Source organism: Pan paniscus, chromosome 1, assembly GCF_029289425.2.
Source record: "Pan paniscus chromosome 1, NHGRI_mPanPan1-v2.0_pri, whole genome shotgun sequence".
NCBI lineage: Eukaryota > Metazoa > Chordata > Mammalia > Primates > Hominidae > Pan > Pan paniscus.
The window spans coordinates 66,082,052-66,097,320 of record NC_073249.2 but is presented as its reverse complement, the minus strand read 5'-3'; the positions used below and the strand labels follow the sequence as shown (position 1 = coordinate 66,097,320).

Below are 15,269 nucleotides of genomic sequence, written 5' to 3'. Positions count from 1 at the left end.
TTCTAGTTTACATTTGGAGCAGCAATTGTTGAAAAGAAAAATATGAATATTTTAAAATAAAAAAACTAAAATTTAAAATCATAAAAACATCCAAGAACACTTCATGAAATTTCTATTTTTAAATTTTGGAGCCAGGAAAATCTTTCTAAGTATGACTTGAACTCTAAATGCCATAAGAAAAGATTAATAAACTCAATTAGATAAAAATAAAAATAACCTTTTTATTTATAGTAAAAGCTATTATAAAGCGAAACTCAAAATGCAAGAAATATTTGACATTCCTGTTGAAAAGAGCTCCTACAAATCAGTAAGAAAAAGACCATCAAAAGGGCAAAGAAAATATAGAAATACAAAAATATAGAAAAGAAAATACAACTGGCTATTAGGCATGTGAAAAGATGTGCAATCTCATTTACATTAAGAGAAATGCAAATATATGATACCATTTTTAAAACATCAGATTTGAAAAGATTAAAAAATGTTTTATGACAAACACATAGAATAGGTAAAGGGGTGGGAAAACATGCATTCTTCTACACGGCTAGAGAAAGTATAATTGATAAAACCTTTAAGAAAGGCAATTTAGCAATATCTCCCTTAAATGCCCTCCAACTGACCTTAACTTTCACTTTTAGGAATTGATCTACAAATAGGCTTGAACATATGTAAAATGGCTTGTGTATAATGCTATTCACTGTAGCACTGTTTGTAACTGCAAAAGATCAGAAACCACCTAAATCAATAGGGAAATGGTTAAGTAAATTATGGTACATTTATTTATATAATAGAATTATTATGCAGTCATAAAAATAAAATTGTTATCGGAAAGTGGTCCCAATCCAGACCCCAAGTGAGCGTTCTTGGATCTCACACAAGAAAGAATTCAAGGCCAGTCTGTAAAGTTAAAGCAAGTTTATTAAGAAAGTAAAGGAATAAAGAATGGCTACTCCATAGGCAGAGCAGCCCCGAGGGCTGCTGGTTGCCCATTTTAACGGTTATTTCTTGATGATATGCTAAACAAGGGGTGTATTATTCATGCCTCCCCTTTTTAGACCATATAGGATAACTTCCTGATGTTGCCATGGCATTTGTAAACTGTCATGGCGCCGGTGGGAGCGTAGCAGTGAGGATGACCAGAGGCAGAGGTCACTTTCATTGCCATCTTGGATTTGGTGGGTTTTGGCCAGCTTCTTTACTGCAAACTGTTTTATCAGCAAGGTCTTTATGACCGGTATCTTGTGTTGACCTCCTATCTCATCCTGTGACTTAGAATGCCTTAACCATCTGGGAATGCAGCCCAGTAGGTCTCAGCCTTATTTTACCCAGCTTCTATTCAAGAAGGAATTGCTCTGGTTCAAACGCCTCTGAAGGGAATAAGGAAGTTCTTTATGTATTGATAGGAAATTACCACCAAAATATACTGTTAATGAAAAAAGCAGGAACAGAACACTATATATAGTATGTTAGTATTTATGTACACAAAGGGGTAAAATCTTATATAGGTATTTGCCTGTAAATGCATACACTGTATCTGGAAGGATGCCTAAGAATTAAGTGACAATAGTTGGTTGTCAAAAGAGGAACTAGGGTGGAATGGAAAATTACCACAGTACATATTTCTTACCTTTTGAATATTGAACAATATGAACAAATTATTTGAAAATGAATAAAAACTAAAATGAATAAAATATAGAACCATTGGCTAATGAATACAGTGACCTTTAACTTAGCAAATTGAAGAAAATCTTAGTTGCCCTGGCATCTTGATTAAATTTTTGGAGAAACAAAAGGAAGTATGATGTTATGCAGAGGCATTGGCCATTTAAGTTATTCATTACCCTAAGGGTTGACAGAATTAGAAAAATCTACGTATAAAGTCAAGGAAGGTGATATAAATTCATGGATATAATTTAATGGTTATCTTTAAGGAAAACAAGGGGTATTGGGTCACATCTCTGCTCTTAGAAGGTGATGCCACAGAATAATGAGCAGATCATATAAACTCCCATGGTGCCACTGTTAGCCAGATATGAGCTGGAATTCTGTTCCTCAGCCACTTTCTCTGGTGACTTCTGGCAAAGCTAAACACTATAGGGGCTGCACGTGGTACTCATGGTGGCTCTGATTTCCACCTAAGGCTGATAAATTCCCTTCTTAACTGTCCACATTGAAGTGAATTGAAATTCTTTGTGACTAAACTTGATTGGCTCTAGGGTATTTGAACCCAAGAATTATTTTACTCTTTGTATAGTTCTCAATTTGTACTTCTGATGTGTTGCCCTATTCAGGTACCCTAAGAACCTGTGTATAAATTTAGGATTTCTTAGGTGACTTGGCTCGTTCAATGTTATGCAACCAAGAGATATTTGTTGAACATCAACTATGCCAAGTGAATGTGGGGATGAGTAAGAGCCAGCTACTATGACTTCAGGGGGCCCATACAGTCTAGCAGCAGGGTCAAGAGGTTGTGTCTTGCAGAGCAGGAGCTAACTGCTAGGCTGGAAAATATGGGAGTTTTAGAATGCTTTGGAATTCAGGTGGGTCATACACTACTCAATTTGTGTTTCATGTGTGGATTCTAGGGAACTGTTTCAGAGAGAAATAAGAGATGTAAACATAGATTATTTATGTTTATTACTCTTATACACTCAAGTAACAGAAATGATAAAGGAAAATAGAAATGTTAAAGTGAATGCTGTGTCCCATGTTGCTTGTGGTTGGATCATTAATGTGGTGAAGTAGCACCACCTTGAGGCAGATGACATGCTGTACCTCTGTGGGCTTCCCGGGCCTCCTCCATATCTGGAATCGTACAAGAGGCACCTGCACAGAACGTTTTCACATTGGGGTTTTCACATATTGTACTAGTGACATTGGGGTGAGGGGGAGAGGGAGTGGGGCAGAGGTCCCGCGGCAGGAATATGGACAGAAGCAGCCTTGTTTAAGGGCACTTGGTTCTACAGAGGCCGTTGGTCTGTTTCTTAATTGGGTGTGTTTTTCAATTATTTTGGTGCTTTTAACATATTTTGTCTGTAAGGGGATGTTAGTTGTAAATCTAAAGGAAAAATTGTGTATCTAAAAATTAATCAATCTGGCTGGGCGCGGTGGCTCACGCCTGTAATCCCAGTGCTTTGGGAGGCGGAGGAGGGTGGATCACCTGAGGTCAGGAGTTCAAGAGCAGCCTGGGCAACATGGTGAAACCCCATCTCTCCTAAAAATACAAAAATTAGCTGGGCACGGTGATGCGTGCCTGTAATCCGAGCTACTCAGGAGGCTGAGGCAGGAGAATCGCTTGAGCCTGGGAGGTGGAGGCTGCAGTGAGCCGAGATTGTGCCATTGCACTCCAGCCTGAGCAACAGAGCAAGACTCCATCTCAAAAAAAAAATTAATTAATTAATTTTCCTTTTTTTACCTTTATACATGGGGTTAAACTAAGTGATCATCAATGTCTATTTCAGCTAATAAAACATTATGATTTCCTATAATTTTACTTTCTTGAATCTATCACGGAGATAGTTTCTGATCCTGTTAATAATTTGCACCATCTAGAATTCTTATGTTAAAAACATTAAAACTGCAGCTGGGCGCGGTGGCTCATGCATGTAATCCCAGCACTTTGGGAGGCCGAGGTGGGCGGATCACGAGGTCAGGAGATCGAGACCATCCTGGCTAACACGGTGAATGAAACCCCGTCTCTACTAAAAATACAAAAAATTAGCCAGGCGTGGTGGCAGGCGCCTGTAGTCCCAGCTACTTGGGAGGCTGAGGCAGGAGAATGGCGTGAACCCAGGAGGCAGAGCTTGCAGTGAGCCGAGATCGCGCCACTGCACTCCAGCCTGGGCGACAGAGCGAGATTCCGTCTCAAAAAAACAAAACAAAACAAAACAAAAAACATTAAAACTGCAAGAACAGTGACTATTAAACCCACTTTTAACTTTCTCTTTCTACTCTGTTCATTTCACTTGGACCGTTTGTCCTTTCTGCCCCTCCAAAGGATTAGTTCAAATTAATGTCTCACTTTAAATACTCTGATCCACCCTGATTTTGTTGTTCTCCCAACATTGACTAACTGCATTTACAGTCAAATGCTAAATTGTATGACGTTAATTCTCTTTTTTTTTGTATGACATAATTTTCAGGTGCTTAACCTTACTTCCCAATTAGGCTGACAGCAAACTGGTGAACAAGATTCAGACCTTATTCTTCTGTTATGTCCTCATGATCCTGGGATCCACAGGAAATGCTTTAAAAAGAATTCGGTTAATTTGTACCATCTACACATTGATTTCACCCATGTTCATGTCCTTAAAATATCATCATACTTGTCATCAAGTATGACTGTTACCGAAATGGTGCTGTTACCCAATGACCAAGAAGGGGTGTGTTTTCCATTTCTTCCCTTTTGTAAAATGCCAAAAAAGAAACCAAATAGTAAAACCACTGAGATTAAAGGAGGAGAATGGGAGGTAAACAACTACTTTTGTGCTAAAAGTGTCCTATGGCATTTATATATATTTTTTCCGCAATTAATCCTATTCCCAACTCTTCACCAAGGATAGTACTGTGTCATGGTTACTATACCCTGGGCTGACATTTAGTCAGGAGGCAACAGTTGAACCAGTTGTTTCCAGCTGGTATCCATTTTGACTCGGTCTCTATATTATACTACTTGTTAAATATTTTTAGTATCTCCCCTCAGTAAAGCTGATAGACTGGCAGATTCTAAATACACCCACCCATTCTTGTGAACAAATATGAACTCCAGAATTTTTCCAAACGCTTCAGTTATGAAAGTGATGTTAAGAAGGATTTTATGAAAAAGCATTCAGTATCATTTGATTTTAAAGTTTGTAATTGGTTATGCTATACCTACTTGACTACCTCTAATACCTATTGGCTAAGGCACAGTGGCATGTGCCCGTAGTTCCAGCTTTTCGGGAGGCTGAGGCAGGACTGCTTGAAGCCAGGAGTTTGAGGCCTCAGTGCACTATGATCACACCTGTGAACAGCCACTGCACTCCAGCCTGGGCAGCATAGCAAATCCCCATCTCTAAGTAATATTTAAGAATAATACCTATTGCTTAGCTTATCTTCCCCCATAGGACCCTGAATTGCCTGGAAGTGTTTTAAAGTGGGAATCTAGTCAGGTGAAGATCAAAAGCAAACAGAAGTCGCTGTGAGTAGGTAAGTACAAGAAATAGATTTGAGGTGAAAGAAAGAGAATTTTGGAGGCTGGGAATGAATGACTGCAGCTGCTAGGCTACTTTGCACTTTCTAGTCTAGGTCTTTGGGCAGTGATACTACATATAGGTATTCAGCTGCCATCCAGAAGGCTATGGAATCACTCCAAAGGCTTCAGTAGTGCTCTGACATCATTCATGACTCTCTTCTCTATCATCTTATATCTATATAGTCTTATAAAAACCCTACCAAACTGTTCTTGTTAAGAGTACAGTACTTGGTGGTAGAAGCAGAAAACCTTTCTTCTTAATTAACCATACATTCATAATTGTTAAAGTCAGAGAAAAATAAATTATTCAACACTGACATTTTATTTTCTGAAGTTTTATCATTTTTACAAAACAAAACAAAATGAAACAAAAAGCAGGTATCAAAAACAGCAAAGAGTTTATAGAATTTCTGCACCAGTTTGCACATAAGTCAGTGATTACAAAACTGGCATCCAATGTAAATACTAAGCACAAGCTCACTTCCCTCTTGGTCAGGTGGTTTGTTTTAGAGCTACTCGATATTTATAACTTTTTATAAGCACCGGTCATTTTTTGAGAACTGATTTGGTTTGTCCAACAAAGTAAACAATTTTTTGCTGTGTGGCAGTTTCTTTTTTTAGAAAACACTGAGCTAAAACACAGAATGTGTATTTGTTTGGATCTGAACCAAATCTTTTGAGATCCCAACTACCCTGAAGAACACTGAAGACATTTATGGGGCATATTAAATGGTATCTTAAATACTAGTTGTATACCTCATAATGTCTAAGGCAGCTATTATATTTCTAAAGAAAGTAGCATTTCATTCAGAGGCTGCCCAGAGTTTAAATTACACCATAGTTTTTCTTTCTTTCTGCAAATCATTCTTTCTGATTTGCAGTTTTTTCCAAACAGAGCCATATTAGTGGAACAAAAGTTTGATGTTCATGCCCAACAAGCTCTGATATTTTATGGATACATTTGTATAAAGCAAGACTTCTTGCTCTGAACCCTGGGTGACCACAAATAAATTGAGAGGCCATGATTATTGGATGCTGAGAGAAAGTAGCATACTTAAACCCACAGTACAGATAATCAGGAGGCAAGCAAAAACAAAGCTACAACTTGGCAGTGGTATTCACCCACCACTTATTCCAAAAACATATTTTGCTTATTAAATAAGGGAAATATGGTCCAGTTTTGCAATGTTAATAGCTGCCAGTCTCTCATATTTTTTATAAATATCATTTCCTGACTAGCAATGAGCTAGGAAACTGGCCTCAAATTCTGACCAAATCTCTCAGTATTAGTTAAAAATAATACAAAACAAAACAGAACAAAAAACCAGCCAACAGGGGTTAAAAGTTGCACAATTAAACTTGAATGTAAATTATACTATATACAGATTGGTATAAACATCACTGAAATGGTTTTGAAAGGATGAAACACTTCTATTTTAACACAATTTCTTCTATATTATCCCAATTTTCATTAAAGGACAACTGATATGTAATTTTTTTCTTTACAGATATGAAAAAGCAAGAAGGCAAAGCTGAGAGAAACAGATGCTACCCACAGGGCAGCGGTGGCATTTGGTTGTTTTGGTCTTTGTACCAGCAATTCCCACTCCCGAGGCAGATAATCCACTTCCTGCCAGTCTACACAGTTTTTCTTGCAGTCAAGACACGAACAATGGACCCTACTCCTCCAGCAGCAAGTGCCTAAAAATAAACCAAGATGTAAATGTTGACAGAATAATAAAAGGTCAATTCTCATATTTGGTAAAACATTTTTCTTAAAGAAGGAATGGGCACTGCTATAGACCCTGAATTTATTAGTTAACAAATAATAAATTCTTGAGCACCAATTATGCACCAGGTACTGTTCTTGGCACTGGAGTTACAGTAATAAACAAAACCTTGAAAGTCCCTGCCCTCATGAAGTTACATTCTAGTGAGATACTAGTTTACATTCTAGTACATTAATTCTAAATAATGTTTTAAAAAATCTGCAGCATAGGCCGGGCGCGGTGGCTCACGCCTGTAATCCCAGCACTTTGGGAGGCCGAGGCGGGTGGATCACGAGGTCAGGAGATCAAGACCATCCTGACTAACATGGTGAAACCCCGTCTCTACTAAAAATACAAAAAATTAGCCAGGCGTGGTGGCGGGTGCCTGTAGTCCCAGCTACTCGGGAGGCTGAGGCAGGACAATGGTGTGAACCCGGGAGGCGGAGCTTGCAGTGAGCCGAGATTGCGCCACTGCACTCCAGCCTGGGCGACAGAGCAAGACTCCGTCTCAAAAAAAAAAAAAAAAAAAAAATCTGCAGCATAGTGTTCCTGCTCAAAACAGGTGGACATTCTGCATTTCTCATTCTCACCACATAGTCAGAAGAAAATTCAAACTGGGATCAACCATCCCAACTTCCACTTCGATTAGTCAGCCTTTGTCAGATTTTTTTTCTCCCAAAGAAAGAAGGTATTGTTTAATAGCTAAGAACTTAGAAACTTTAACTCTGACTCTAATTTGAAAAATAGAGAGTAATGATCAAGTATTAGGAATCTGAGTTCTGGTTTCTTTCTGTTCAAAAAATATTTATGGAATACCTTTGTATACTGAGTACTGTGCTAGATGCTGGGGATACAAAAGTGAACAAATACAGCATTTTCTGGTCTAGCATGAGGAGACAGACATATAAACAGGTAATTTTAATCTAATGTATGAAATGAGAGTTGTGCTGCAGGTGCTATTAAAGCACCAGGGAGAGGCTTATACCCAGATTAACAGTATAGAGGAATGTTTCAGCTAAGGCTTACATGGAGGAAATGACACATTAAAAGAATGAGTAGGTGACAGGCTAACACCAGAAAATCATGAGCAAATGTATGGAAGTGTGAAACAATATGGTGCATTCAGGAAAAAGGCTGGCATTGCTATAGCCTGAGGGGAAGAATGACATGGAAGATGAAGCTAGACTTGGGAACTTTGACTTTATCCTGCAGGTGACTGACAAGGGCAATTTTGATTTTAAAGATATCATTTTGATGGCTGGGTGGAGAACAGATTTGAAGGAGGCAAAACTGTTAACTGGGAAACCAGTCAGGAAGCTATGGCAACAGACTGGGAGAGATGCTGTGAACAGCTGCATTAGATACGCTTGAACAGATAGATTTCAGAAATACTTCGAAGATTGGTAAAAACTGGTGACTGACATTTGGAAGAAATGAAGACTTCACACATGCCTCAGTTTCCTCAGTGACAAAAGAGGAATAATAGCAAGCATTTCCCTCCATTTTTATGAGGATTAAATGAGTTAATATTTATAAAGTCCTTTGAAGAATATGTGGAATATAATAAGTAATCAATGTTCACTGCAATCTTGAGGCTATGCTAGAACTACGCTGCTTGGGTTTTAAAGCTGGCTTTTCACCTGTAAATTGAGGATGATAAAGATATTTATATACTTCACAGTGTTGTTGTAAAGGTTAAATAAAACATTAATAGTATGGTACCTGGCAACAGAAAGTGTTCCATGAATAGGGTGCCATATAAATTACTACCCAAATTGGTGCATTTTAGAGTAAAAGGGGGAACTATTGTTTTACTATGTACTTTTTTCTTATGTTTGTGTTTTCACTCAGATACACTTCAAACACTCAATATTTTTATGACTGGTTCTATTTACATGTTATCCAGTTTTTTACCCAAAGCTCAAAATCACTTATACTCTTTTGACAGATGATGTACCAGCATCTACTTACATTGCAAAATATATACATGAAAATAGAAAAACATGATTTAAGAATTCTTGATCCTCCAAACCCCTAATTCTTTAAAAAAGTTGTAAAATATCTAATTGCCATTTTAACCATCTTTAAGTGTAAAATCCATTGGCATTAATTATATTCACAATGTACTGTAGCCATCACCACTATCTGTTTCCAAAACTTTTTTACCACTCCAAGCAGGAACTCTGTACCTATTAAGCACTAACTCCCTATTCCTTGCTTTCCCTACTTCCTAGTAACCTCTAAGGACTTTCTGTCCCTTTGTGTTTGCCTATCCTAGATTATTTCATAGAAGTAAAATTATAAAATATTAGTTCTTTTGTGTTTGGCTCATTTCACTTGGTATGTTTTCAAGGTTTATTAATGTTATAGCATGTGTCAGAATGTCATTCCTTTTAATGGTTGAATCATATTCCATTGTATGTATGTACCACAATTTAGCTGTTCATCTGTTATGATCTTTGTGTTGTTTTCACCTTTTGGTCACTGTGAAAGAATTCTTGATTTGTATTGCTTATTTTCTTTTACAAAGTTTTGATTTAATTCAGAGTTCAAGATTATGTTTAATTACTAATAATCATTGTTGAATAAACACAAGTGTTGGAATCAGAATCTCTTAAGACCAAGGCTAGTAAACATAAATATGAACTATCCTTTTCATGCATTTTATTTGTAATAACAAAAATGTACAACAAATCAAAATGGTTATTTAGGTGAGAGAGGTTGTCATTGTCATTCCCTATTGTAAAAGAACCAGTCATATAGATTTATAATTCATAACTTACCTTTTCATGCCATTGCAGTAACATAGCACTGCTATTGTCAGACGGGCTCTCAAATCCTTTATAAATATACTTCATTAGGAGATCCACACCATTCTTGTCCAGAGATTGAACTGCCTTTTCTATATCATTAGCTTTAAAAGAGATGAGCACCTTCAAGACAATGCTGCCTGCCCGGTCCTGGTGGGTCAATAAATAACAGAACATTTAGACATATCTGTATGAGGAGGGTTTAGAATTTCAGAAAGTCTACACTATGAATGTGACATTTGAGTAAGGACCTGAAGGACGTGAAAGAAGGCTTGGGATAACTGAGGAAAGTGTTTCAGACAGAGGAAAGAACAGTGCTATTAGTGTGTGTTCCAGGAACAGAAAAAAACCCAATGTGGTTGGAGTGGATTGGTGGGAGAAAAGCACGTGAGTAAGTCAGAGGTTATGGGAGGACAGATCGTGTAAGGCCTACAGGCATTGTAAGGAGTTTGGCTTTTACTGAGAGAAATGAGAAGACATTGGAAGGTTTTAAGAGCAGTGCCATAATCTGACTCACATTTTAACAGGATTGCTTTGGCATCTACGTTACAGAAAATAAGCTGTGGGAGTAGGGGATAAGGTAGAAGCAGGGAGAGCAATTAGGAGGCAATTGCAATAATACAGGCTGGATGTGGTAAGCATAGTAGCAGTGGAGGTGGTAAGAAACTAGACAGACTATTAACATAATTGAAGGCAGAGCTGAGAGGATTTGCTAACAGATCAATGTGATAATTTAACAATTTATTAAAACATTTAAATTTATGTCTTGATCTTAAAAAAAAAAATCCCAACAAAACGGCCGGGTGTGGTGGCTCACAGCTGTAATCCCAGCACTTTGGGAGGCCGAGATGGGCAGATCACCTGAGGTCAGGAGTTCGAGACCAGCCTGGCCAAAATGGTAAAACCCCGTCTCTACTAAAAATACAGAAATTATCCACGCATGGTGGTGTGTGCCTGTGATCCCAGCTACTTGGGAGGCTGAAGCAGGAGGATTGCTTAAACCCGGGAGGCGGAGGGTGCAGTGAGTTGAGATTGCACCACTGCACTCCAACCTGGGTGATAGAGTGAGACTCCATCTCAAAAAAAAAAAAAAAAAAAATTCCCAACAAAACAAGGAGGCAGATTTGCAGTTCCACCTTGAATTATCCTTCAGAAGTAATTTTTTCTTAAAAACTTTTTTATTTAAAAATTTTAATAAACCAAGCTGTCTTAAAAGAAAATTGACTGTAATTTATATGAATTGACTGTAGATATGAAATATAGTGATGTTCATTAATAATGATCTTTTTTCTTTGGCAAAAGCCTGCTTCAAAAGCAGTTATTTTCTTACCCATCCGGCCAAGCAAAGGAAACACTTAACTGACCTTTTCAACAATTCGTTTCTCCTTCCATTCAACACAAAGTGATACCTCCAGCATTCCTACTGGTCAGGATTTCACAGAATGTTTCTACCACCTACTGTTATCTTTGGTTTAAAGACTGCAATTACCAGATTTAGAAAAATATCTTTGCATCCAGGGTAAAAATGAAATTTCAACGACAATCTTTACAACTTGTAAAAACCAAAGAAATTTTCCCCAATAAAAAATTACGTTACCTAGATAATTATTATGCATTTACCTAAGTTATTACTTACTACTATTCAATTGAGATTCTTGAAGCTCCTAGGATGTATGAATAGCTATGGACAACGGGGTTGATGCTATGGGCATCATTTTAAATAAATACGTAAATAGGTTAAGAATTAGTAAAAGACTGCAGAGAATGTAAGTTGCACAACTGTTCTGAAGGGCAATTTGGCAATACTGCATACCAAAAGCCTTAAAAAAAAGTGCATTCTTTGATCCAGTAATTCACTGCTAGCAATTTACTCAAAGAGAACAATTAAAAATTTACCAAAAAATATTTATTTCAGTGGTTTACAATAGGAAAAAAAAAGTCAGTCTAAATATATAACAAAAGATTAGTTATGTATACACTGCAGCTTATCCATATACAAGTGTTAAAAATGCTATAAACTTATTGTGAAGGAAAGCTCATGTACATTGCATATAGCTGAAAAAGCACGTTATAAAATTTCATTCTTAAAAAAACAAAAGGGAACTCTGTAACAATACAGCAAGGCCCCAAAGTAGTAACTGTTATCTCTGGGTGCTGGGACCACAAACCACTATCTTTTTAACCTTCTCATATGTCTGAGATTTCTATAATAAGTATTTAGTATTTGTATGGTTTTAAAAAATCTTTAAAAAGTAATTACAATCTGTTTATTTTTGTAAAGGTTTAACTTATTTTTCAAACCTTTGCTCAAATTCAGCCTGAGTGGTCTCCTCTAAAAACACACACAAATGATTTCACTATCGTTTGAACTTACTGTATCTTACCATGCAGCATTATCATAACTACATTATAGGGCTATTTTTTCACGTGAAATTTTTACCTATCAAACTACATTATAAACTCTTCTATGTCAAAGATAGCAAACAGTTAAAATATTGATTTTTTTTTGCAACTGCAGAGGATTTTACTAAGAATAAGATATCAGCAGAGATCACTGTGTTGTAGTCTGTGACTCACCTTCACTGCCTGACTCTTGGTGTTGATAGGGGGGTTCTTCAGAGCTGCCTGTAGGGCAGCTGTCATGTTTCCTGTGATGGAAGTTAAGGGTGTAACAGCAAAGGATGGCCCCCAGGAAAGCATTATAACCACTGGTTCTTATGACTTGATTTACATATAAAAAGAAAATTACTTTGGTCACTATGTTCAATACTGGAAATTCAATGTGTTGGTTTCCAGGATGTTAATCAAAGGCAAAATATCAAAAGCAAAATAGAACATTAGACTTTTTTTTTTAATAAAGCAAAGACTGTTTCACCCTTGGTTCTAACTATCAAATGAACACCTTGATAGTCTTTCATTTCCCAGTGAGATACATATGCAAACATTACCTAGAGTGGTGTTAAAGAAATCCTAAAATATATATCAGAATTATTAGTCCCCCAAATGAAATAACCTATTATCAACCAAAATATGTCTTTTCCTGTGATTCTAATTGAAAAAATAAAGACCAAACTTTTGCTAGAACCATATTCTGTATTATCTGAAATGCTGGCAGAACATGCTGGCAGATTAGCAATCTGAATGATACACATTAGCAGTCTCTCAATATTGATGAAAAGAGGCATCACAGAAGATGTAATAATTCATATGTCCCTTAGGTGGCAGCTTAATTTTTTGCTTTAGATATTTTCTCTCATATTTCACAAAGGTTATTCAAACTGTGTTAGACCATACCTATTAAATTCAGGCTCTCTTTGAAAGCACTAGTGAGTTAGCAAGCATGAGAAACAGAAGGCCAATCAGACTGTCAGAATGTACAGACATTCCCCTAAAAGGAAAACCACAGAGTTCACTTGTTCCTCCAACTCTAGTACCCCACCACTAGGGCTGTCTTTCCTGGCTGTATGTAACGGTAAGAAGAGACAGTATCTTTATATTTTAAGATGAACTGATCAAAAAGCAGATCCACTGATATGGATACAGCAGTACCATTTAAAAGTCTCCACAAATTACCTAAAATACACTGGGGTTTCATAAAACACCATCTATCCATCACAAATAATGTTTTTAGGAAGCATGTTCACCATTTATTTTCTAAAGAAAAAGTTCTTACACAAAATCTCTGGTTGACAAGCTGTTATTTTCAAGGCTGCAGGGATTTCTAGAGAAGCATGCCTTATGTAGATTAGCTCATTTTTTATGACTCCAAGCACTTAAGTATTTAAATAATGCAAAAGAGCAACAGCTAATTAATTGTGAAAGTTGTGGCAAAGGACTATCTATATATTGATAAATGTCTAATGCTCTATTTAGGTGCCTTTAAAAAAGGATATTGTTGCCATTAAATATTTTCACTCTCATATTTCCCCAATATAACAGGACATTGTTGAGAGTCTTCCTTATGAATACACCCAAGAATAATTAGAAATGCATACAAATTCAGTGTCTGAGATTTTCTAAAACTACAGCTTCGGTTTTTTTGCAACATTTACATTTTTCTAAAAAAGATGTAATGCAAATGCGAAGCCAAAGTTATGAATATTCAAATATGCAAAAACAGAAACCGGGAACTGACTGCCATATTTTAACTAAAATGGAAACAATTTTAGGATTACAAAAATGATTCTGCTTTATACGAATGACTCATCTTCTATCTTATTCATTGGGGTTTATTTTAAATATTTCCAAGGATTCTCCACACGCATTCCCCGTCGTTTTTTCTATTGTCCTTTTCTTAGCAGGTAAAAGGCTCCAAGCTTCCTTCTAGGAGTTTTGTATTTTTTGTATTCATTCCCCTCCCCCGGTTAACAAATTCTGTACAATGTATATTTTGCCAAATCCCCTTCTTCTTCTTTTTTTTTTTTTTTAAAAAAGGCCAATGGGCTGAAAGCACAGGGACCCTCAATTTTCGAACAGTCCCATCTCCCCCCGCCCCCTGGTAAGGAATAAACTACCTTAACGCTACCAATAACAAAAACACAACAAAAAACAAAACCACTAAGGAAAGATGCAGGTTCCCCACAATCAGAAATTTCTGGAGCTAATGTGACCCCAGGAAATAAGAGTTCTAGGAAGAAAAACTAAGGCGCTCGGCACCAGCCTTCCCCACCAGCCGGGGCCGCCTTCCCCAGAGCCGCGAGGGCGCGGCCGGCGGGACCAGTTCCCGAGGCAGGCAGGCACTCGGGTGCAACCTGAGGAATCTGGGGGCGTGGAAGGCGCGCGGGGGAGGGCAGGCTTCCAAGAGTGGGACCCTCGCGTCTCCTGCCGACTGGGTAGGAAACGAGGGCTTCCCCCTTGCCCTCTCAGAGCGGGCGATCCCAAAGACACAGGTTAAGCCGCAGGTTGAGAGGGCAGCTCCGCGCCGGTGCCCCGCGGATCCTGCAGGCTCCCGGGTCCCAGGAGAAGGGCGGGCTGGGCTGGGCTGGGGTGGGGAGGGCGGTGAATGCAAGGATATTGCCGCAGGCAGGAGTCCACCTCGCCCTCGTCGGGCCCGGCCTGGCCGTCGCCCCCATCTTCTTCGTCCACGAACTTGTTCTCGTCATATTCATCCACGTCCACCTTCCGGAAGCGGGCCGACGACACTGTGTTCTTCGACATCCCAATCCCGACCAGCGGCAAAGGCCTCTTCTTGGCGCTGCCTCTACCTCAGCAAGCCCAGCCCAGCAACCCACTACCCGGCGCCTGATTCACTTCCCTCTTCCGCTCTGGGGCGTCGCCGACTGCCGCGGCTCGGACCGTTCTGGGCCTGCGCGCTAGCCCCGTTTCTTCCTCCTCAGGTTCGCGCTCCCTTGGCGCCTCCCACGCTGCCCCTGCTCTTCCACGGAGAGCGCGCGCGAGGGAAGGAGCGCGCAGGACACAGCGCGCAGGCGCGGGCTCTCCGCAGGCAAGGGGCGGGGCTGG

At 38.6% G+C, this 15,269-nt stretch overlaps 1 protein-coding gene across 1 annotated transcript; it reads right to left on the bottom strand.

Moving 5' to 3' along the window:
* Nucleotides 1-5,531: 5,531 nt before the first annotated feature.
* ARPC5 (actin related protein 2/3 complex subunit 5) lies at nucleotides 5,532-15,198 on the bottom strand. The gene is made up of 4 exons (XM_008968571.5): nucleotides 14,824-15,198; nucleotides 12,387-12,459; nucleotides 9,783-9,959; nucleotides 5,532-6,931 (listed from the first exon to the last, which is right to left on the bottom strand). The coding sequence occupies exons 1-4, from the start codon at nucleotides 14,964-14,966 to the stop codon at nucleotides 6,869-6,871; spliced, it is 456 nt and encodes a 151-aa protein (XP_008966819.1). The 5' UTR covers nucleotides 14,967-15,198; the 3' UTR covers nucleotides 5,532-6,868.
* Between the last annotated feature and the right edge of the window lie 71 nt (nucleotides 15,199-15,269).